The 26177-nt window shown below is 34.1% G+C and overlaps 2 protein-coding genes across 3 annotated transcripts in view; both read left to right on the top strand.

Moving 5' to 3' along the window:
• ppa1a (inorganic pyrophosphatase 1a) overlaps positions 1 to 14776 on the top strand; it is a 15700-nt gene extending 924 nt beyond the window's left edge. Inside the window, exons 2-11 of one of the 2 annotated variants that reach the window (XM_058793900.1) lie at positions 49 to 113; positions 5222 to 5275; positions 7590 to 7709; positions 7920 to 8006; positions 9020 to 9146; positions 9218 to 9345; positions 10606 to 10691; positions 12962 to 13031; positions 13559 to 13598; positions 14194 to 14776. In XM_058793900.1, the coding sequence (XP_058649883.1) occupies positions 49 to 113; positions 5222 to 5275; positions 7590 to 7709; positions 7920 to 8006; positions 9020 to 9146; positions 9218 to 9345; positions 10606 to 10691; positions 12962 to 13031; positions 13559 to 13598; positions 14194 to 14225 (809 nt within the window). In that variant the 3' untranslated portion in view covers positions 14226 to 14776. The remainder of the gene's footprint in view (positions 1 to 48; positions 114 to 5221; positions 5276 to 7589; positions 7710 to 7919; positions 8007 to 9019; positions 9147 to 9217; positions 9346 to 10605; positions 10692 to 12961; positions 13032 to 13558; positions 13599 to 14193) is intronic. The other variant, XM_058793901.1, reaches the window with a different exon arrangement.
• Positions 14777 to 16768: 1992 nt separating this feature from the next.
• sar1aa (secretion associated, Ras related GTPase 1Aa) lies at positions 16769 to 25717 on the top strand. The gene is made up of 7 exons (XM_058792609.1): positions 16769 to 16934; positions 21293 to 21362; positions 21978 to 22097; positions 22191 to 22256; positions 22425 to 22528; positions 22601 to 22732; positions 24054 to 25717. The coding sequence occupies exons 2-7, from the start codon at positions 21305 to 21307 to the stop codon at positions 24168 to 24170; spliced, it is 597 nt and encodes a 198-aa protein (XP_058648592.1). The 5' UTR covers positions 16769 to 16934; positions 21293 to 21304; the 3' UTR covers positions 24171 to 25717.
• The last annotated feature ends 460 nt before the right edge of the window (positions 25718 to 26177 follow it).

Below are 26177 nucleotides of genomic sequence, written 5' to 3'. Positions count from 1 at the left end.
TCTGAGTATTTTAGATCCTTTGTGAAGCTCTTTTATCTTGTCTCACAGAAAACGCAGAGGGGAAATACATATCTCCATTTCATGACATTCCCATCTATGCAGACGAGGCCAAGGTATGGAATATCTGAATCCTGATTTACACATTCATTCCTCAGATCTCTGAACCGGGTTTTAATGAGGAACAGAAGTTGTTCCCTTCACCCCTGTGAAACACGCAGACTGATTTCGCACATCTATGATGCAGTCTACATACAGTAAACGAGAGCAAAAAACAGCTCATATTTTGTTTTTGTATGATTCAGATCAGATTCAAATCTGTTAATTGGCTGTTAATTGATTTGACAACATCAGACTTACTTTAAAGAAAACACCTAAGTAGTTACATATAATTTATACTTAACAGGAAATAAATAGGCTTAATTAGTTAAATGTACTGAAATGATTGAATTGTTTAGATTTTGTCAAAACTGTTGGATTAATTAAGTTTGTTATGACTGTTAAGAATTGCTTCAGTAAATAAAAATAAAAGGACCAAAACATTTTAAACCTGGACCCTCGTCAGCGTCAGCTAAATTAACTGACATGTTAATGATAAAACAAACAAATGACAATAAACTGCACATGAACATAAAGGACATCTCAAATGATAATAATTCAATTCGATAAATATTCCCACATTCCTCTCTCTCTCTCTCTCTCTCTCTGTGTGTGTGTGTGTGTGTGTGTGTTTGTGTGTGTGTTTATGACAAATGAGGACATAAATGTGTATAATGACAAAGGTATGACAGGTATTACAAGGAGAAGGTGACTTTTCAGGACATTACTCCATGTCCCCACTTTTCAAAACGCTTATAAATCACACAGAATGGAGTGTATTGAAAATCTGAAATAGCAGACAGTCTCCTGTAAGGGGTAGGTTTAGGTGTAGGGTTGGTGTAGGACAATAGCACATACAGTAAGTACAGTATAAAAACCATTATGCCTATGGAGAGTCCCCACTTTTCACAAAAACAAATGTGTGTGTGTGTGTGTGTGTGTGTGTGTGTGTATAGATATATATGTATTGTGTGTGTTTCTCTCCCTGAGGTATGTGTGTGAATTAAATCTAATTAGATGCATTCTCTCACGATAATCATCTTAGAGTTCATAATGACATTAATATGTCAGATGAATTATGGGAATAGGTTCCTCTATTCAAGATCATGGGGGGGTTGATCAACATAAACAACACACAGCAGAATTATCATGCAGGAACATGAACTCAGACACTGCAGACAGAATGAAAAACAGAAGAAAGTGTGTGACCTCCTTCATCCTACAAACTGTGTAGAAACGTGTAAAGGACTGAGAGAAAAATATTTCGCACATCAAAGTACATTTTATACACACCATATAAAATGATTTTGTCAATGCAAATGTATATGAAGAAGCTTCAACAGTAAGTGATGAATATATTTAATGCATAAAGTCTCTCACGCACATCTGCAAAACAGTAACAACAGTTTCAAGGCGTGCATGAAAATAATAATTTAGAGCACATATGCATTCATGCCAAGATAATATCAAATCATATTACACACCAAAAGCAGAAGAAAAAATTCTACTTTAAAAAAAAAAAAAACCTATTTCATTTTACAATAATGCTAAAAAACAGAATTAGATATTTTTTCATCCCCTAATTAAATATATCAAGTGCAAAGTCGTTATGCACTTAGTAACTTCAGAGCAGGTTCATGAATCTTTTGATTCAGATCAGAACTTCAGAGCAGGTTCATGAATCTTTTGATTCAGATCAGAACTTCGGAGTGGGTTCATGAATCATTTCACGGATTGAGTGCGATAGACTTTATTATCAGAGACAATGAAGCCGAAAGACGCTCTGCACATTCTTAATATAGGTTTCCATAAACAATACATATCATTCAGGCCACTATGGCTAGTCTATATCTCCTCATGTCAGCATGATAGTACTACAAAGAGGTATCACATGTCAGCACAAGATCATCTCATGTTTTCTCTTAATAGCAGCTCATCATATTTGAGCACATACAGCCAAACACATGACTATAATAACACACTCCACTCTCCTGCAGGCCTCCATACACACAGGCAAGCACATGATCATAATAGTATTCTCTTTTGAGTAGTCAAACAATCTAAAGAAAGCATCTTTAAAACAGAACTTCGGAGCGGGTTCGTGAATCTTTTGATTCAGATCAGAACTTCAGAGCAGGTTTGCGCATCATTTGATTCAGATCAGAACTTCGGAGCAGGTTCATGAATCTTTTGATTCAGATCAGAACTTCAGAGCAGGTTTGCGCATCATTTGATTCAGATCAGAACTTCGGAGCAGGTTCATGAATCTTTTGATTCAGATCAGAACTTCGGAGCGGGTTCGTGAACCTTTTGATTCAGATCAGAACTTCGGAGCAGGTTCGCACATCATTTGTTTCAGATCAGAACTTCGGAGCAGGTTCATGAATCTTTTGATTCAGATCAGAACTTCGGAGCGGGTTCGTGAACCTTTTGATTCAGATCAGAACTTCGGAGCAGGTTCATGAATCTTTTGATTCAGATCAGAACTTGAGTGGGTTCGTGAATCTTTTGATTCAGATCAGAACTTGAGCAGGTTCATGAATCTTTTGATTCAGATCAGAACTGAGCAGGTTCATGAACCTTTGATTCAGATCAGAACGGAGCAGGTTCATGAATCATTTGATTCAGATCAGAACTTGAGCAGGTTCATGAATCTTTTGATTCAGATCAGAACTTGGAGCAGGTTCATGAATCTTTTGATTCAGATCAGAACTTGAGCAGGTTCACATCATTTGATTCAGATCAGAACTGAGCAGGTTCATGAACCTTTGATTCAGATCAGAACTTGAAGCAGGTTCGCACATCATTTGATTCAGATCAGAACTTCGGAGCAGGTTCATGAATCTTTTGATTCAGATCAGAACTTCGGAGCAGGTTCATGAATCATTTGATTCAGATCAGAACTTGAACAGGTTCATGAATCTTTTGATTCAGATCAGAACTTGAGCAGGTTCATGAATCTTTTGATTCAGATCAGAACTTGAGCAGGTTCATGAATCTTTTGATTCAGATCAGAACTTCGGAGCAGGTTCGCACATCATTTGATTCAGATCAGAACTTCGGAGCAGGTTCATGAATCTTTTGATTCAGATCAGAACTTCGGAGCGGGTTCGTGAACCTTTTGATTCAGATCAGAACTTCGGAGCAGGTTCATGAATCTTTTGATTCAGATCAGAACTTCGGAGCAGGTTCATGAATCTTTTGATTCAGATCAGAACTTCGGAGCAGGTTCATGAATCTTTTGATTCAGATCAGAACTTCGGAGCAGGTTCGCACATCATTTGATTCAGATCAGAACTTCGGAGCAGGTTCATGAATCTTTTGATTCAGATCAGAACTTCGGAGCAGGTTCGCACATCATTTGATTCAGATCAGAACTTCGGAGCAGGTTCATGAATCTTTTGATTCAGATCAGAACTTCGGAGCGGGTTCGTGAACCTTTTGATTCAGATCAGAACTTCGGAGCAGGTTCATGAATCTTTTGATTCAGATCAGAACTTGAGCAGGTTCATGAATCTTTTGATTCAGATCAGAACTCGGAGCAGGTTCGCACATCATTTGATTCAGATCAGAACTTGAGCAGGTTCATGAATCATTTGATTCAGATCAGAACTTGAGCAGGTTCATGAATCTTTTGATTCAGATCAGAACTTCGGAGCAGGTTCATGAACCTTTGATTCAGATCAGAACTGGAGCGGTTCGTGAACCTTTGATTCAGATCAGAACTTGGAGCAGGTTCGACATCATTTGATTCAGATCAGAACTGGAGCAGGTTCATGAATCTTTTGATTCAGATCAGAACTTCGGAGCGGTTCGTGAACCTTTGATTCAGATCAGAACTTCGGAGCAGGTTCATGAATCTTTTGATTCAGATCAGAACTTCGGAGCGGGTTCGTGAACCATTTGATTCAGATCAGAACTTCGGAGCAGGTTCGCACATCATTTGATTCAGATCAGAACTGGAGCAGGTTCATGAATCTTTTGATTCAGATCAGAACTTGGAGCGGTTCGTGAACCTTTGATTCAGATCAGAACTTGAAGCAGGTTCATGAATCATTTGATTCAGATCAGAACTTGAGCAGGTTCATGAATCTTTTGATTCAGATCAGAACTTGAGCGGGTTCGTGAACCTTTGATTCAGATCAGAACTTGAGCAGGTTCATGAATCTTTTGATTCAGATCAGAACTGGAGTGGGTTCGTGAACCTTTTGATTCAGATCAGAACTTCGGAGCAGGTTCGCACATCATTTGATTCAGATCAGAACTTCGGAGCAGGTTCATGAATCTTTTGATTCAGATCAGAACTTCGGAGCGGGTTCGTGAACCTTTTGATTCAGATCAGAACTTCGGAGCAGGTTCATGAATCTTTTGATTCAGATCAGAACTTCGGAGTGGGTTCGTGAATCTTTTGATTCAGATCAGAACTTCGGAGCGGTTCGTGAATCTTTTGATTCAGATCAGAACTTCGGAGCAGGTTCATGAATCTTTTGATTCAGATCAGAACTTCGGAGTGGGTTCGTGAACCTTTTGATTCAGATCAGAACTTCGGAGCAGGCTCATGAATCTTTTGATTCAGATCAGAACTTCGGAGCAGGCTCATGAATCTTTTGATTCAGATCAGAACTTCGGAGTGGGTTCGTGAATCATTTCACGGATTGAGTGCGATAGACTTTATTATCAGAGACAATGAAGCCGAAAGACGCTCTGCACATTCTTAATATAGGTTTCCATAAACAATACATATCATTCAGGCCACTATGGCTAGTCTATATCTCCTCATGTCAGCATGATAATACTACAAAGAGGTATCACATGTCAGCACAAGATCATCTCATGTTTTCTCTTAATAGCAGCTCATCATATTTGAGCACATACAGCCAAACACATGACTATAATAACACACTCCACTCTCCTGCAGGCCTCCATACACACAGGCAAGCACATGATCATAATAGTATTCTCTTTTGAGTAGTCAAACAATCTAAAGAAAGCATCTTTAAAACAGAAAGAAAAGTGTATCTATAGAGTCGTTTCTAGAGGGATCGAAGGATTTCATAAAATTTGCTTTATCCTCTGATTGTAAATGCAGTTGTGATCATCTGACCAAATCTGTTTTCTTCTTCAGAACATCTTCCATGCTGTCGTCGAGGTTCCTAGATGGACAAATGCAAAGATGGAGGTAAAAAATCTGGCTCACATTACAATTATCTCATCTGCACTAGAATGAATGCAAAGAAAATCATTCCCAGAGAGGCCGAAACTTCTTTAAGCGTTGCGTCGTGTTCAAACCCACGGACGTTTTTAATCATTTAAAATATAATAAGATTTAATATGATCACTTTATCTTTTATATATTTTAATAAGTACTGATCAGAATAATGTTTCCTTTTTACATAAATATATCTGTTACTCTAAATAACGATGCATATTATTTCACCCATATTTTGTCATTGTATTCTCACAAAAGTTATTTGAAACATTGAAGTAGCAACATTACTTGCATTGTATATGCTTGTTATGTATTACTTTTGTAAATTGAATTGTTCAAACTCTTTAAACCTTATCACATCATTTTGTTTTTCTCCATTTTAAAATACTAAATGATATATCACTCTTGAATAATCAGTAACTTAATTGATAATTTAGTATATTGACGTTTAATGTTTTGGTACTAAAATAAAACATTTGCTTATTTGCAGATCAAGACAGTAAATATTAAAATTCTGCACGGACTAGTGCTAGAATACATAATAAACATGCTTTATCCATCTGTACTTTTTATATTTTGAATACTATTTTTAATACAAATTGAAAACAAGTACTTTTAATGAAGTCATATAATATTAGTGCATCTGTATTATATCTAAAACTGTAATATTATACATATATAGTAGTTGATTTGTGTGCTTCATCATGACTGGTTCTGCATGTAAAGACCAGTTCAGGCCGGGCTTCTTCTCACACTTCCACTAATGATTTCTGAAATAGGCTGATTTTCTGCCTCCGGAGGCTCGTTTGGAAAACCAACCCCGACTACCAAATCTACCAAAGGTCTGATCATCAGACTCTTTTCAAAAGATCAAAAATATGACTTACTGTATGTATGCGCAGAGATATTTTCTGCTGCGTTACAGCCGGTCTGCGCTCGATTGATTTCAAAGCTTCTGGAGTCCTAAAGGATTCATTTGGTGACTGGATTTACTGCATTTTAATACACATTTATTACCATTCTGATTTATCAGTACAGAGAAACCCGTCAATAACCCATCAATCAACATCCAGACATCATTTTCAGCAGAATTACTGTCTTCAGACATGGAGAAATGAGGACAAACTTTTTAAAGATCTTCTAAAGCACAAATACTTGTAGTAGAAATGAACGTAATTAGAAAAGCAAACTGGATATGCATCAAATTTGATTAGAGAAAATATTTTCAACAAAGTTGCCATTTTTGAAATGATCACACATTAATATGAGATATATATATATATTTTTAAATGCTTAAATTAGTAAGTACTGTTTTAAAATGTTGATTTTTAGTAAATATACAAAATAATTTTTCTTTAAAACGCTTTCAAAAATAGTAATCATACTATACATTTTCTTAAATATATTAAAATAATTAGATTTAGTTAATATATTAAATAGATCATTTTAATGTTTTCGTAATGGTTTATTTTAGTAATTATGCTTAATCATTTTTATTTTTAAATTCTTTGAAAAAGTTTTTAGTAAATATACTAAACCCTTTTTATTTAAATGATTTAAAACATAGAAAATATATTATATTATCCTTTTAAAATATTTTAAAATGATTATGTTTGGTAAATATACTAAATTATTTTTTAATGCATTAAAAAGTGCAAATATACCATCTCTCTCTCTCTCTTATATAGATACTGTATATATATATATATATTTTTTTTTTTTTTTTTTTTTTTTCAGCCAAAATACATTTTAAATATATGCTAAATTTATCTTTCCATTTTTATATGTATTGTATTTTTATATAAAACATGTCACATGTTCACACGTTACAGACAACAAAATATTTATTTTTCTTCAAATGTGACATATGTGAATGTATTTAGTATATTTTTGAGCAAAATATATTTTTCAATATAGTTCAATATTTATATTTTTAAATATATTTTCAAAAATATTTAAAAAATGGCATAAAAATATATTGGTATAATTGGAAATTAATATATTTTGAAATATTTTTCTAATTTTTTGCATGTCTTGAAAAAAAATATACATATATATATATATATATATGTAATTTTATTTATTTATTTTTATTTTTTGGCTGCATGGGACGAGTTATTTTATGCTGCTTTTTGGAGCTTGATGGTATAAATCTGCATTTAATTTCTGAGCTGTATTTACATTCTATTTTACATTTTATGGAAGACAGAAAGTCAAACAGGTTTGTAATGAAACAAGTGTGAGTAAATGAATCAATTCTGAGATATTCCCTTTGTTTCTCCAGATTGCGACTAAAGATGCTCTCAATCCACTGAAGCAGGACATGAAGAAAGGGAATCTGCGTTACGTTAGCAATGTCTTTCCTCATAAGGGCTACATCTGGAACTATGGAGCCATTCCTCAGGTTTGTGTCACGTCTAACAGCTCTTTCAGACGTTTAGAAGAGAAGCACACAGAATTAAAGTGTGGAAAGCTCCAGGGAAAGTGTGTTTGATGCATGAGCGAGCTCAGAGAGGGAGATTTCATGCATGTTTAGATGCCAACCCAAGCAGCGCTGGTGCTCAGCTCACTCACATCATATAAATGCACAGACGGATGATTTTGTGCTTTGCAGACGTGGGAGGATCCGGGTCACCGGGACAGAGACACGGGATGCTGCGGCGATAACGATCCCATCGACGTCTGCGACATCGGGAATACGGTACAGAGCAGCGGCAGAAACACACTTACTGTAGCACAAATCACATCAGTGTTACGGGATATTTCTCACATGCTTTACTGTCTGTCATATACAGTCCCTATTTATTGTCCCCTAAGTTTATTCACTCAAAACTCTTGCTGTTCATAACAGGTTTCTGGACCATTTCCACATAACATTTCTCTGGATCTCAACTGAATTTTAAATAAATTAATAAATAAAGATTATACATTTAAATAAATTAATAAATAAATAGTCCAGAAACCTGTATTTTATGCATATAATGTCATATTTTTCCTCTTCAAACCCATGTAAAACTAAATAAAAGTTATGGAAATTAGACTAATAAAATGATCAACTTCACACTCATGAACATTTCTACAGTGAACATTTTTCTTCAAACTCATGCAAAAAAAAAAAACATATATATATATATATATATATATATATATATATATATAGAGAGAGAGAGAGAGAGAGAGAGAGAGAGAGAGAGGGGTCTATTTATATTGTTTAATTATTTTCACATTATATATAATAATATACAACATAAAATAAATTTAAATATTATTACATTATATATAATGATTATTATTATAGTATATATGTCATTTTTCTCTTCAAACTCATGCAATGTATATTTATATTTTTATTCTAGGTCTATTTTTATTTTATAATTTATTTTATATAATATATTATAATTAATACACATATACATATAATTTATTTAAATGATTTATTTCACCATCTAGAATTTTTTTTTTTTTTTTTGTTAGAGTAAAAGCGTTGAATAACATTGCTCTCAATGTAAATTATGAATTGTGAGCAAATCATTCTTTTGAGTCAGTTGTTTTTAATGATTCGGTCAAACCGCTTCACACTTTGATCTGAACGATTCATTTGAATCATTCTGAATCAGAATGATTCGAAACATCTTTCTTTAGTAATCATGCTTGCCTTTCGAGCTCCTGGAGCTTCAGCGTTCTGTAAGCGTGTTCTTCACGTGTTTGCATCAGGTCTGCTCTCGAGGAGAAGTCATCCGTGTGAAGGTGTTGGGGACTCTGGCGCTGATCGACGAAGGAGAAACCGACTGGAAAGTGATGGTCATAAACATGGAGGACCCCGAGGCTGAAGACTTCAACGGTCTGAGAGCTTTAGCTTGTGTGTTTGTGATAAGCATGAGGCTGAATCTCAGCGTCTTCTGTCACTCGCAGATATCGAGGACGTCCGCAGACTGAAGCCCGGATACCTGGAGGCCACACTCGACTGGTTCCGGATGTACAAAGTGCCAGACGGGAAGCCAGAAAACCAATTTGCCTTCAATGGTGAATTTAAGAACAGGGTAAATAGAGCCGCCGCTTAAATGAAAGACAGGATTTGACATTTGATTAATGACTTCTTCCTGACGGCCAGTAATGAAGATGTTTTCCCATCATGTCACAAGAGAATCCAAGCATGTAATTTTCAAAATTGCTTTTTCAAGAGGTGATCGTGGCAATGATTAAATTACTAGACGCATTCTCAGAGATCTGAGATCAGCGGTGCGTCTCGCTTCTGCAAACTTTTCAAAACTACGAGCTGCTAAACATTCAGAAGCTCGGCGGAAAACATCAAGAAAAAACGTCACTGAAAAAACATGCTTGTTGAGTCAAACTTCACTCCGAACACACTGGGAAAAATATGATTCATTGCATTTACTACATTTTATTTTTAAGGTAAGTGGTTGCAATCGATTTATTTTAGCAACATTTAAATAAACCAATTTAGTTGACTAACATTCAACTTTTTTTTTTTTTTTTTTAAATGTAGCTAAAATAAATTGATTGCAACCACTTATCTTAAAAAATTTAGTAATTTATGTTATATGATTATATAATATATAATTATATAATAAAATTATATAATACAATACATTCTCTTTAAAAAAAAAAAAAGTAAAAAGTTTAATTTTGTTGTTTTAAAATGTTGCTGTAAATGTATCTTTCTTATTTTTAATCTTTAAAACACAATACATTTACATTTTAGTAAATATACTACACTATTAAAAATAAAGGTGATTTTTCTTCTTAAATGTTTACAAAATATTGTAAATATACTATTGAATGTTTTAAAATGATTACTTCTAGTAATATAATGTAAAGTATAATGAATTAAAAAGTGCATACTACATCTTTTTATTAATATGTTTATTTTTAGTAAATATACAAAACATTTCTTTTAAATGCTTAAATTAGTAATTATACTGTTTTTAAAATGTTGATTTTAGTAAAAAAAAAATTTAAATGCTTTAAAAACGTAATCATACTATACATTTTCTTCAATATATTAAAATAATTATATTTAATTAATATATTAAAAGATAATTTTAATGTTTTCTTAAAGGTTAATTTTAGTATTATTAAATATACTAAACCCTTTTTATTTATTTAAATGATTTAAAACGTAGAAAACATATCCTTTTAAAATGTTTTAAAATGATTATTTTTGGTAAATATATAAAATTATTTTTTAATGCATTAAAAAGTGCAAATATAGCATCTCTCTCTCTTTTGTTGTTGTTGTTTAATGTTTTAAAATGTCTTTTCTGGTTCATGACCTGCAGGATTTCGCCATTAAAACGGTTAAGGACACTCATAGTTTCTGGAAAGCTCTGATCTCCAAGAACACAGACGCTGGAGAGCTGAACTGGTAAGACATCGGTCGCTCAGTCTATAATTGAGTTTTAGTTCAAACTCCAGTATAATCCACACAGAAAGGCCTCAGATGACAGTCATTCTGTCCAAACACACGTGATGCATTCAGCTTCTCAGAGCCTGTGATGTTGCACAAAAACATGCATATCACGAGTGACGAGTTTGAATGGCTTCTGCATGTTCAGATTAGAAACAGGGTTCGAGATGTTCTGATAAAAGAGGACAGAGCTGAGCTCATAAACATCCTCAGACAAACACTTCCACTTCAGGACACGCATCTGAAGGATCCTGGAGGACAGAAAACAGCATTAAGATGCTCAACAACACCGTCAGCCTGTAAATAAACTACAGCAATAAAGACAGACTGAAATCAGGGTTGCCAGGTCTGTGTAACAAAACAAGCCCAGTGACCCCATCCATATTATCAAACTCCAAATATGCCATTACCATATCTAAAATACATATTACAGTCAGTTATGCAGCATACACATTTTCAACTTGAAAATCTCTATGTAATGGTAATCATATATATATATATATATATATATATACACTATACATCATTTTAAACGCTCTAAAAATCATAAACATGCTGTATATTTTCTTAAATGTTTTAAAATGTTTATTTTTAGTATATATATATATATATATATATATATATATATACTACATAGTTTTTAATGCTTTTAAAATAAATAAATATATTATATAATTTCTTAAATGTTTTAAATTGATACATTTTAGTAAAACCCCATTTCAATTTGAAAATGTCTATATAATAATAATAATAATAATACTAAACAAAAATATTTGTAATTAGCAAATATACTGTATCTTGTTTTAAAGTGTTTATTTTTAGTAAATTGTTGAATCGTTTTTATTTCTAAGTGCTTTAAAATCATAAACATATAAAATATTTTTAAAATGTTTTAAAATCTTTATTTCTAGTAAATTACACTAAACCATTTTAATTTGTAAATGATTTAAAAATAAGTAAATATATATTTTTAAAATGTTTTAAAAGATTATTTTAGTAAAACCCAGTTTCAACTTGAAAATGTCTGTATAATAGAAGTAATCATAAACAAAAACTTTTAATTATCAAATATTTTATCTTTTTATGTTTTTAGTAAATATACTGAATCATTTTATTTTTAAGTGCCTTAAAATCAAACATAGTATATATTTTCTTAAATATTTTAAAATGTTTAGTTCTAGTAAATTAAATCATGTTAATAGAAATCATAAACATACTACATATTTTCTTAAATGTTTTAAAAACGTTTTTTTTAGTATATATCATTTTTTTTTTTAAGTGCTTTAAAAAATGCATAAATATGCTATATATATTTTTAAAAATTTTAAAATGTTTATTTCTTGTAAATTATACGAAATCATTTTATTTTTAAGTGCTTTAAAAAATGCATAAATGTTCTTAAATGTTTTAAAACATTTATTTTTATCATATATACTAATTCATTTTTATTTTTAAATGCTTTAAAAAATAAGTAAATATATTTTGTAAAATGTCTGTAAATTATTATTTTTAGTAAAACCCAATTTCAATTTATTAGTGATCATAAACGGTCTGTTTTCATAAAAGAGCTCAAAGACATCACTGACCGTCCCTCACAAAACTCATCACCCAGCACAGCTTTATCACGGCTGGAATATAAAGTACTTCAATACATGCATTTCTGTCAAATATAATTCATGCAATATGTCAAACCTTTAACCTGCGGGGAAAAATCAATCAGCAGTGAGAGTTTAAAAGCAGCCTAATTAAATTCAAACTTGGCAACCCTGCTGAAAATTAAATGATTTTAATTGAAATGAAACTCCTGACAGCAGCATGAAAATGTAGTGTGCTGTCTACATAGGGAGCATTTCAGAGGTTGTTTTTTTTCTATAAGGAAGGCATTATTATTCAATCTAAAGCATATGCACACCTCCTGAATTTATTTATTGCTATTGGCTATTTCAGCTTCAGCAACAGGTAATCAGAATGAAATATGCAGGCACACAAACATCTGATCTATATATACATGCCTACATAGAAATTTGTCAGCAAGATGGCCTTTATGGTCACGCTCGGATTGAAAATCATGTTTCTGATGGCAGATTTGAGAACAGATATTAGATATCACCAGCTGATCGTCTGGGTTTGTCTAGCTCGCTTCACCTCCAACGACTCTAGACTGAAGGAAGTTTAGTTTTGACTTGATTTCTAATGTTCCGCTTGTGTCTGAAATCTATATTCTTCAGTATGAACACCTGCGTCTCTGACAGTCCCTTCTGCCGCTGCGCAGGTGAAGCCCAAGCCGTCGTGGATTCAGTGAGTGTTTTCTGTCTCACACACAGAATTATAATTCAGTTTCCAGAAGCCTTCAGACCTTTGGGAACTTTTGAGCATAATAAACTGCTGATTGCATTCTTATCCAACAAATACCAGGGGTCTGTTTGGATTTAATCACCAGTCATGCAACGGCAAATTGTTTAAAGATGACTTTGATTGAACAGTGCAGTGAGAGTTTGATCGTCTTCTCAGACGTCTGATTAAACTTCAACTAAAAGCCTTCAAGTGTTTGGTGTTTTTATCAGCTGTTTGGACTCTCATTCTGACGGCACCCATCCACTGCAGAGCATCCATTGCTGAGACACTGATGCAATGATGCATTTTCAGCAAATTCTCATTTTTGGGTGAACTGTTCCTTTAAGTTTCTCGACTGAAAGCAGCTGAAATTGTCTAAAGCGTCTCAGAAATGTCTCTCTTTTTATGTTCCATTAAAGAAAGTAAGTAAATGATGGCAGAATGATCACTTTTGTTGGTCTAATCGTGTAAGATCTACCTTCTGTTCTCAGGCTCCTCCGTACGGTGCTGCAGAGCCGCCGCCGAGCTCAGGTGAGCGATCCTGAACCACAAACTATACCTTTTATTAGATGAGTATGACATAATGTACAGTAAAATCAGTAATAATATCTAATAAGGTCTACATTTAGTCAGTTCATCAAAGTTATCCTAAGACAAGAAATTTGATTAAAGGTTTTGATCCACTTCAAATGTTGACTACTATATATATATATATATATATATATATATATATATATAAATGTTTAATGTATAATTTAAAATAATCTAAAAAAATTATACTGTATGTATATAATTTTAAAGATTATTTTATATATTTTAATATTAATTAATTAATTAATATAATTGTAATATTTAATAATATTATATATTATAAAACAATATAATATATTTACACATCTGATTATATAAAATAAAAATTATATGATCATGGCAACATGTGTTTTTGCATTACTTTAATTCAAGTAATAATTTAAACTTCATTTTTTACGTTATGCAATATTGAACTCTATTTATATTATATAAGTCAGTTTAATATGTTTTAATAAGTCTTAAGTCTGCAGCTGAACTTAAGTTTTTTCATTTAAGTAGATGGATTTTTTATATAATATTTTTTCTCTCTTTCTAGCTGATAAATGGTTCTATTACGAACAGACATAGATGATGATCATCAGCGCTGACGGGAAGAATAAATGGCCAGAAAACAGTTTTATTACACGCATCCATCAACAACAGCAGACTCACGGTTGTCATAATTCTGTCGTATATTGTATTAGTTACTGATAAACACAGTGTAGTTTGATTCATAAAGGCCTAAATAAAGTTTGGATGTTAGATAGTCGGTGCAAAATACTGTATGAAGCCTTTCAAAGCAAACTCAATCAGAATAAAGCAATGTGACTTCATAAATACACATCTGCGGTTGTCAAGAGCTCTTTTACTGAAATACAATACATATTATGCGTCATTTCAATGTCCATTTCTGCATCTGAATGTTAAAGGAACATCTAATTGTAGCTGACTTTAATGATTATAATTGTTCAGAAACACTTGATTGTGGTTCTACAGGTAATTGCTGCTAATGTCCTGATGTTATTTCTTGACTTTATGCCCCGTTGCCATGGAGACCAGCATCACAGCAGCATCTGTTACTCTGCGTAACTGATGTATACGGGAAAAATACGACTCATGAGGATCATGAGAACAATGCACGAGAGCGAGCTTCCTTGAATTGGGGAAATTTCCTGCCCTATACATAGAAAAACAAAACAAAAAACAATTATAGTTTTACATTGGCGGTCAAATGTTTGGAATAATTAAGTCTCTTCTGCTCACCAAGGCTTTATTGAGCACTGATGATAATTCAGCAGCAAATCAGCATATTAGAGTGATTTCTGAAGGATCATGTGATGCTGAAAATTCTGCTTTGATCACAGAAATAAATTACATCTTAACAGATATTCACATTGAAAACAGCTGTTTTACATTGAAATAATATTTCACAATTTTTACTGCATTTTTGATTAAATAAATGCAGCCTCGATGAGCAGAAGAGATTTCTTTCCAAAAAAAATCTTAATTATTCCAAACATTTGAACACCAGTGTAAAGAATGAATTATAATGGCTTTAAGCTTTTTATCGCATCTCTTTAATCACTAAGCAAGTATTGAAGTTTTAATTTTGAGCTTGTCATTACTATCACACACAATATTAAAGGTTGATTATGGCAAAGATCTGATCTTTATTACTGGGCGTGTGATAAATGTTTTAATATGAGATGCAGACTGAAAACATTTAAGATTTCAAATCCTAACTAAAGAATCGTCTCACCCATATTCATATTTTTTAATATATACTAGTATAACACATTTTGTTATAGCTACTGTTTCTGATCGTTAATATGAGTGTTTTTTTTTCCCATTAGTGAGAGTTTAAACATGTATATGTGTTCATAACCAGATACACATCACTGATTTCTGTATGCATGATTGTCTGTTTGCATGCCATTAGCATATTAAATAAAACATTGAACAGATTGAGCAGCATGTGGTGTTGGAATAAATGTGTAAACAGCGGCATCTAGCGGTCAGTGGTTGGATGTGCAACACACCTGCTCGCACAGTTTGGCGTTCTACAGCCATAAAAGTGTGATTAAATCCGCATCAAAGCGTTCGTTTTGAAGAACTGCACTTACAGTTCATGATCAGGTCCAGACAGGATCACATTGTGCTGCTGCAGAAGACAAATAAACAGCTGATCACTCTCTACCTGCGCCATCTTCGCCTGCAGTTACACACACACTCCGCCAGAGGGCGCAGCATTACAGTTAAAAAAATACTTTAAAAAAATATATTTGTATTTTTTTTATTTATGTATTCACATTTTTACTTTTTTGTACATTTTTTAAAGATTTAATTGAGAACCTCAAAGAAACTGGCAGTTACAATACACGAGAAGTTAAAAAATGTAATTAAATAAATGGACCGGGGTAACTAATGAAAATAAATCATATTAAAAGGAAAAGATTAAAAGACTTGCATATTTCAATCTTTTTTAATTACTACTTAATTATTAGGTGAACTGGAAATAGTCCCAAAATACTGCTGTAAATCAGCAAGCAGAAAAAAAAGTGGTCTCTGCCTTGAAAATTTGCATTTATGTGCATAATATTTTGTTGGCAAAATAAGAAAAAAAAAAAAAAAATGGTTTTTCTGGTGTTGTTGGTCTTTTTCATTTAATAAATCCATACAAAACATTTTCCTGAAGCAAAGAAAGATCTTTGACAATGTTCTCAATAAAAAAAAAATATCTGGAAAATCATTTTAGAGTAATGACAAAGCAAAAATAAATTAATAAAAATAAATAAATAAACGCACTAAAGTCTCCGGGTGATGCTTACAGGAAGAAAATCAGTATCAAAATCAGTATCAGTATCTCAAATCTTATTGACATTAGCGCATAAATAAATAAATAATTTAAAATATTTATTAAAAATATTTATTAAGGTTAAATTATATGTGCCCAGACATCGTGATTTTGACGAGAAACATTTTTTATTTATTTATTTATTTATTCGTTTTTACTTTTCCAGCATTGTGACATTATTTTCATGACTCACACACACAAAAACGTGTTTTAATTATGTTATTTAACTGTAAAATTAGCAACATTCTCTGACCAATGAGATCGCGCACCGCGTGTGACGTACCTCAAGGCGGAAGTGGGGTCAGACTGGCGTGCGCGCTCATGTGAGAGATCCTGCGGGTTACTACAGACGCTCCGCGGCTCGCGCGCTTTCAGAGAATAACGGCAGAAACCGGAGAATTCACCGACAACGCACTGAAGCCGCGACACGCGTCTGAGAAACGGTAAGCGGTGATAAAAACACACAGAAACACACACACACACAGAAAAAGAGAGAGAGAGAGAAACGGTCGAGGCTTTATTCAGGCCTGGGATTAACGGAGTGTGTGTGTGTGTGTGTGTGTGTGTGTGTGTGTGTGTGTGTGTGTGTGTGTGTGTGTGTGTGTGTGTGTGTGTGTGTGTGTGTGTGTGTGTTATCTTGCACCTGATGACTCTGTCACTCTGATCTGTGTGTGTTTGGTCTGTTCGTGCTGTCACGAGTATTATACGATAAGTTCATATATAATAATAATAATAACATTATAGATAATATTCATATTCAAGCAGAAAACTGATGTGTATGTACATGACTGACAGCTGACACAGTGTACAGTACATACAGTAGATCAGCTGTCAGTGATGTACACTATAGAGTACAGTGCATCTGGAAATGATTCACAGCGCTTCACTTTTTCCACATTTTGTTATGTTACAGCTTTATTCCAAAATGGATTCAATTCATTATTTTCCTCAAAATTCTACAAACAATACGCCACAATGACAACGTGAAAGAAGTTTGTTTGAAATCTTTGCAAATGTATTAAAAATGACAAAAATCACATGTACATAAGTATTCACAGCCTTTGCCACGACGCTCAAAACCGAGCTCAGGTGCATCATGTGCACCTTCAGATGTTTCTACAACTTGTTTGGAGAATTCAGCTGATTGGACGTGATTTGGAAAGGCACACACCTGTCTATATAAGGTCCCGCAGCTGACAAACCAAGCCATGAAGTCCAATCATCTGTAGACCTCCGAGACAGAACTGCATCGAGGCACAGATCTGGGGAAGAGTTCAGAAACATTTCTGCAGCATTGAAGGTTCACTGAAGCATGTGGTCTCTGTTACACTTAATGGAAGAAGTTTGAAACGACCAGGACTCGTCCTAGAGCCGAGCGACTGATGGAGAAGGGCCTCGTCTGGACTGGTGACCAAGAAGCTGATGGTCACTCTAGATGAGCTCCGTGATCATATATGCAGATGGGAGAAACCTACAGAAGGTGGAGAAAATGGACGAAACGTGAAGAGGGAGAAGAAATGTGTGAAAAATGTGTTTGTGACCGATCTTATTAGAGACATGCTTACATCTCCAACACTGCGCAGAAATACCATAATGCCAGAAATGGAAGTAATCACTACATTAACATATTTGGCTAATGGAAAAATGCAACTATGCAGCAGTGATGATTTGGGTCTGTCAGAACCTTCTATAAGCAAAGAGATCACACAAACCATGTATGTGTATACAGGTGCTGGTCATATAATTAGAATATCATCAAAAAGTTGATTTATTTCACTAATTCCATTCAAAAAGTGAAACTTGTATATTATATTCATTCATTACACACAGACTGATATATTTCAAATGTTTATTTCTTTTAATTTTGATGATTATAACTGACAACTAAGGAAAATCCCAAATTCAGTATCTCAGAAAATTAGAATATTACTTAAGACCAATACAAAGAAAGGATTTTTAGAAATCTTGGCCAACTGAAAAGTATGAACATGAAAAGTATGAGCATGTACAGCACTCAATACTTAGTTGGGGCTCCTTTTGCCTGAATTACTGCAGCAATGCGGCGTGGCATGGAGTCGATCAGTCTGTGGCACTGCTCAGGTGTTATGAGAGCCCAGGTTGCTCTGATAGTGGCCTTCAGCTCTTCTGCATTGTTGGGTCTGGTGTCTCTCATCTTCCTCTTCACAATACCCCATAGATTTTCTATGGGGTTCAGGTCAGGCGAGTTTGCTGGCCAATTAAGAACAGGGATACCATGGTCCTTAAACCAGATACTGGTTGCTTTGGCACTGTGTGCAGGTGCCAAGTCCTGCTGGAAAATGAAATCTGCATCTCCATAAAGTTGGTCAGCAGCAGGAAGCATGAAGTGCTCTAAAACCTCCTGATATACGGCTTCGTTGACCTTGGACCTCAGAAAACACAGTGGACCAACACCAGCAGATGACATGGCACCCCAAACCATCACTGACTGTGGAAACTTCACACTGGACCTCAAGCGACGTGGATTGTGTGCCTCTCCTCTCTTCCTCCAGACTCTGGGACCCTGATTTCCAAAGGAAATGCTAAATTTACTTTCATCAGAGAACATAACTTTGGACCACTCAGCAGCAGTCCAGTCTTTTTTGTCTTTAGCCCAGGCGAGACGCTTCTGACGCTGTCTGTTGTTCAACAGTGGCTCAATGCGACAGCTGAAACCCATGTCTTGCATACGTCTGTGCGTAGTGGTTCTTGAAGCACTGACTCCAGCTGCAGTCCACTCTTTGTGAATCTCCCCCACATTTTTGAATGGGTTTTGTTTCACAATCCTCTCCGGGGTGCGGTTATCCCTATTGCTTGTACACTTTTTTCTACCACATCTTTTCCTTCCCTTCGCCTCTCTATTAATGTGCTTGGACACAGAGCTCTGTGAACAGCCAGCCTCTTTGCAATGACCTTTGTGTCTTGCCCTCCTTGTGCAACGTGTCAATGGTCGTCTTTTGGACAACTGTCAAGTCAGCAGTCTTCCTCATGATTGTGTAGCCTACAGAACTAGACTGAGAGACCATTTAAAGGCCTTTGCAGGTGTTTTGAGTTAATTAGCTGATTAGAGTGTGGCACCAGGTGTCTTCAATATTGAACCTTTTCACAATATTCTAATTTTCTGAGATACTGAATTTGGGATTTTCCTTAGTTGTCAGTTATAATCATCAAAATGAAAAGAAATAAACATTTGAAATATATCAGTCTGTGTGTAATGAATGAATATAATATACAAGTTTCACTTTTTGAATGGAATTAGTGAAATAAATAAACTTTTTGATGATATTCTAATTATATGACCAGCACCTGTATATGTATATGTGTGTGTGTGTGTGTGTGTGTGTGTGACCCTGGACCACAAAACCAGTCTTAAGTGTAAATTTTTCGAAATTGAGATTTATACATCATCTGAAGGCTGAATAAATAATATTTCCATTGATGTATGGTTTGTTAGGATCGGACAATATTTGTCTGAGATACAACTATTTGAAAATCTGGAATCTGAGGGAGCAAAAGAATCTAAATATTGAGAAAATCACCTTTAAAGTTGTCCAGATGAAGTCCTTAGCAATGCATATTACTAATAAAAAATAAAGTTTTTATGGTAAGAAATTTACAAAATATCTTCATGGAACATGATCTTTACTTAATATCCTAATGATTTTTGGCACAAAAGAAAAATGGATAATTTTGACCCATACAATGTATTTTTGGCTATTGCTACAAATATACCCCAGCGACTTAAAACTGGTTTTGTGGTCCAGGGTCACATATACACGTGTGTGTGTGTGTGTGTGAGAGAGAGAGAGAGAGAGTACAGTAAAACAGGAAAAAACAGGCTCTCTTTTTCCCTTCTTGGACAACCAACCAATCACATTCTTCAAAAGGCTGTGTCATACCTAGCAACGGGGTCAGCTCTGCCTCCTCATTAAGATAAATGTTTTGTCTTTTCCTCACTCAGAGTTGCTGTCCTGAATCTCTCTTAAGCTAAGACTCCTACATAGAAATGTTTAAGCTAAATTAGGAGCTTTCTGAGAGGATTCTTAGAAGCTTTAAGAATACAGACCCTGGAATTTGCAAAAAAAAAAGCACCTAAAGGACCCTCAGAGAGAAACAAGATTCTCTGGTCTGATGAGACTCAATTCCAAGCAAACCAAGGCTGTGAATACTCATGCACATGTGATTTATAATTACTTTTTTTTTTTTTTTTAATACACATTTGCAAAGATTTCAAACAAACTTCTTTCACGTTGTCATTATGTTTGTAGAATTTTGAGGAAAATAATGATATTTTGGAATAAGGTTTTCCAGATGCGCTGTACAGTACAGATGTTATTGTAACTCGATATGCCATGGTACTGAATTTTTACCATAATATTTACATGCACATTGATGGGTGTTGAAAAAACAAACTAATATTATGATATAGTGCCCTTATTTATAAATTTTTTAGCGTTGTGTGACATTTATTTTCATGACTCACACACAAAAATGGGTTTAATTAAGATATACATATTAACTGTAACATACTAATATTATGATATAGTGCCCTAAATGTCAAAAACATGGGACAAAAAGTAACAGAAAATACCAAAGTATCACCATGTGATAGAAGTGTTATAGTATTATGTAACGTTACACATGTTTGTTCTGCATATATTTACAGTAGATTATTAGTACACTAGTGTTTCTCTTTTGAGAACTTTCAAACCCACAGCCTTTCAGTGACCAGCCTGGTTATTTTTGTGTAAAATATTAGTCATCTTTTCTGTGTTTTTGTTAGGAAACATCTGCGATGTCATTTATATTTGACTGGATCTACAGAGGCTTCAGTGGAGTGCTGCAGTTTTTAGGTGAGTTCAGATGAAGATCACATACATTTGACTGATTTATGAGATTTAATCGCTCAAATATTATTCAAATAAAAAAGTCAGAAAAAGAACTAACTAGACTACAGACTGCTTGTACAGTGCCAGTCAAAACTTGTTTTGGTTTGGTAAGATGTTATAATGTTTTTGGAAAAAAGTCTCTTTTTGTTCACCAAGGCTGCATTTATTAGATTAAATAATCAGTAAAAAAAATCTGAAATGTTATAATAATTCAAAATATGTTTTCTGTGTGAATATCAGTGATTTCTGTGATGCGCAGCTGTGTTTTCAGCATCATTACTCCAGTCTTCAGCGTCACATGATCTTCATAAATCATTCTAATATGCTGATTTGATGAAACATTTCTGATTATTATCTGATTATTGCTGCACAATATTTTTGTGGAAACTGATGCATTTTATTTTTCATGATTCACAGATGAATAGAAAGTTCAAAAGAGCAGCATTTATTTCAAATGGAAATCTTTTGTACCATTATAAATGTCTTTACTGTCACTTTTCATGAATTTAAAGCATTAATTTCTTTAAAAACTTACTTCTGTGAAACAAATCCTATATATATTGTGTTTGTTTCTTGCAGGTTTGTATAAGAAGTCTGGAAAGCTGGTTTTTCTTGGGCTGGATAATGCTGGGAAGACGACGCTGCTGCACATGCTCAAAGACGACAGATTAGGACAACATGTGCCCACATTACACCCCAGTAAGACTCCATTACTACAATTAAAGCACAATAGAGCTGTGAGATGAATAATTCCCATCAGGCATTGCTCAGGGCTGACTGTGTTTCTCTCAGCATCAGAGGAGCTGACCATCGCAGGAATGACATTCACTACGTTTGATCTGGGTGGTCATGTACAAGGTCAGAACTATCATTTCAATATTTAATTCATTTGTTTTCCCAAATGTGATCAATTTGTAATCATATACTCACCTCGTGTCATTCCGGACCTGTTAAATTTCAGTGGAAAACAAAGAAGAAATGATTTTAATATATACATTTTGTCCTTATGTCGTCGTTCATCTGCAGCACGGAGAGTGTGGAAGAACTACCTTCCTGCGGTCAACGGTGTGGTTTTCCTCGTGGATTGTGCGGATCACGAGCGTCTGGCGGAGTCTAAGCTGGAGCTGGATGTAAGTGTGCGCTGCTTCAGTCGATCGCAGGCAGACGTTCCTCTCTCTCTGAGCTCGGTGTCTGTGTTTCAGGCTCTGCTGTCAGACGAGACCATCTCCGGCGTGCCCGTGCTGGTTTTGGGGAATAAGATCGACCGCCCGGAGGCCGTGAGCGAGATGAGTCTGCGAGAGGTGTTCGCTCTGGACGGACAGACCACTGGGAAGGTCAGCGCCAGCCGATCACAAACACACTACCAGTCAAACGTTTTTGAACAGTAAGATTTTTAATGTTTTTTTAAAGAAGTCCCTTCTGCTCAGCAAATTTTTGAAATATTTTTACTATTTAAAATAACTGTTTTCTATTTAAATGTATTTTAAAGTGTACATTTTTTTCAGGATTCTTTGATGTATAGAAAGATCCAAAGATCAGTATTTATCTGAAATAAAAAGCATTTGTAACGTTATACACTATACCATTCAAAAGCTTGGAATCAGTGTGTGTGTATATATGTGTGTGTGTGTGTGTGTGTGTATATTAATCGCATCCAAAATAAGTTTTTGTTTACATAATATATGTGTGTACTGTGCATATTTATTATGTATATATAAACGCACACATACAGCATATATTTTGAAAATATTTACATGTATTTGCATGTATATATTTATATTCATGTAAATTATATCATATATAAATATATTTAATATATAAACGTAAAATATTTCTAGTCAGCTTTGATGAAACTCCTCTCAGCTAGCGCGTCTTTTCAGAGTGAGAGTAGCCTTGTCACCTGACCTGAATACAGCGCGCTGATTCGCTAAAGTGGATTTATCGGCTTCTGTTCACAAACAACAAGGGCGCTTATCGGCTTCTGCAGTAAAACATGAACTCACGATGCCCTGAAAGTGGACAATACCGGGGTTTTTTTGTGTTTGGGGTTCAGATCGCGCTATATGTGGAGAATAATGCACAGATGCACAGCAATCAACAAATTTTTTTTTTAAGTGATTATAAGGATTATAGAAATGAATACTTTTATTTAGCAAGGATGCTTTAAATTGATCAAAAGTGATGATAAAGATATTTATAATGTTACAAAAGATTTCTATTTCAGATAAATGCTGTTCTTCTGAACTTTCTATTCATCTGAGAAACCTGAAAAATTCTACTCGGCTGTTTTCAACATAATAATAATAATAATAAATGTTTTTTGAGCAGCAAATCAGCTTATTAGAATGATTTAGAGTGACACTGAAGACTGGGGTAATGATGCTGAAAATTCCGCTTTGAAATCACAGGAATAAATTATATTTTAAAATATATTTAAATAGAAAACTGTTATTTTGAATGGTAAAAATATTTCAAAATTTTACTGCTTTTGCTGTACTTTGGATCAAATAAATGCAGGCTTGCTGAGCAGAAGGGACTTCTTTAAAAAACATTAAACTGGTTGTGTATATTAAACACTAATGATGATTTGTCAGTGAGCATCATAACGTGTTTGTATGTAGTTGAACAGAGTTGTGACTGGTGTTGTGTTTGCAGGGTAGCGTGTCGCTGAAGGAGCTGAACGTGCGGCCGCTGGAGGTCTTTATGTGCAGCGTCTTGAAGAAGCAGGGTTACGGCGAAGGTTTCCGCTGGCTCTCGCAGTACATCGACTGATTTCATCCCTTCTGGCCTGACTTGATTTTATTATCAGCAATAAGTATGGAAACCTGTTTCTGACACGGATTAAAAAAATTAAAAAGGTCATTGTGACTTTTTTTTCACAAATTAAAGAAAAAGTCAGAACTGCGAGAAAGAAAGTCATAATTCTGAGTTTCTAAAGTCACAATTTTGCCATTTTTTTTCTCTGAGTTCTAAGTTTCTCTGTGTTTTTCTTAAAATTGTGAAGAAAGTATGCATTGTGAGATCTCGCAATTCTGTTTTGTTTCTGCCATAAACGAGGGTAACTTTTCATCTCACAATTCTGACATTTGTTGTTGCGATTTCTGGTTTATATCTCAGAATTCTGACTTTTTTCCTCACAAAGAAGAAAAGTCAGAATTGCAAGAGAGTCATAATTTTGACTTTTTTTTTTTTTTTTTCTCAGAATAATAATGTTACATCTTGCAATTCTGTTTTTTTCCCCCTACAATGAAATAAACAATAAAAAAAGACTATTGCAACTTTTTATCTCGCGCTTCTGACTTTCTCTCACAATATGGACCTCTTTTCTCATAATTCTGAGAAAAAGCCAGAACTGTGAGGAAAAAAATTTCTGAATTATAAAATATAAATTCAGAATTGCTAGAAAAAAAGATAAAAAAAGTCATGGTTCCTTTTTAAATTTTTGATCCTGTGGCAGAAACAAGCTTCTATAAATAAGAGCTGTTGATTTGATCATTTTGTGTATTTAGTGGTTATTTTATTGATCGGTTTTGTGTTCTGCATGTTAAAGGTGGCGGGTGTCGTATTGTAATTGACACACTGCAGCTTTAAACGCAGAAGCACATGCTCTTACTGTATTAAAGGCCTGCGAGCCTGGAATCCAGCCACTGCTTTTTAAATAATAATCAAAGCACATGTGATTTTTTCAGTTTCTGCAGCTTCTGAATAATATTAAGACAACATTTGATCGGGGAGTTTTCACATTGCACTGTTATACTTGAGTGTTAGTATTATTTAGCTTCTTTCTGCATTATAAAGAGCTGATGTGTTTGAGATGTACAGTATGCTGTAATATATATATATTTTACTGTAGATAATGTTCATATAGTGCTGAATGTCAATCTGTCGTCAGATGTCGTTGGCGTTTGTTGATCATCAGGTGAAGCTTTGGCTCGTCTGATATGAGAGCACCTACGGCACAGACGTGATCATTTTTTGCAAATGTGTAAATATTGTATAATGAAGTATAAATGTGTTTTTATTGTTTATAGCCTTGACTTGAGTGTACAGGAATCCATCATAACAGACTGTAAACATCTATAAACTATAACTATTTTGAAGAATGTTTCTACTGTTGTTATTATCTTGATTTTCAAGTTCAGAAAGCTGAACTTAAGAGTGAAAATGACCAGGTCTGTTAAACTTCAACAAGGACAATGATGGATTTGTTTCAGCTTTTGTCTTCTCCAGATGTTAACTGATGGACTGGAGTGCTGTGGATTATTGTGATGTTTTTATCAGCTCTCATTCTGACGGCACCCATTCACTGCAGAGCATCCATTGCTGACACATTCCTCCAAATCTGATGAAGAAACAAACTCATCCTAATCTGGGATGGCCTATAGATGAGTACATATTCAGCAAATATTCAATTTATTTGAATAAGGAAAATAAATTAAACCAATCACAATACAAAATAAATACCTTAAAATAAAGTGTTATTGATTTTTTTTTTTTTTTTTTACACCAATTTAGTGTCCATATTACATGTACTTAAAGTAATAACAGCAATTTACTATAATTACACGCAACTAACCCTAAATCTACAGTAAGTACATGTTAATTAATATTACTCAGTAGTCAGTTGTATAATTAAATTGTAACAAAGACACCTTAAAAATCAAGTATAACCCAGAAATATTCCTTTGAACTGTGTTAAAGCTCAGTTCCACTGCAGAACAGCAGGAGGCAGCAGTGATTTCCAGATCTCCCAGCACAGTTTTATCATGAGAACAAATA

This window comes from Onychostoma macrolepis, chromosome 12, assembly GCF_012432095.1.
Source record: "Onychostoma macrolepis isolate SWU-2019 chromosome 12, ASM1243209v1, whole genome shotgun sequence".
Taxonomy (NCBI): Eukaryota; Metazoa; Chordata; class Actinopteri; order Cypriniformes; family Cyprinidae; genus Onychostoma; species Onychostoma macrolepis.
The sequence above is the reverse complement of the archived record's forward strand: the minus strand, read 5'-3'. Positions and strand labels throughout refer to the sequence as shown.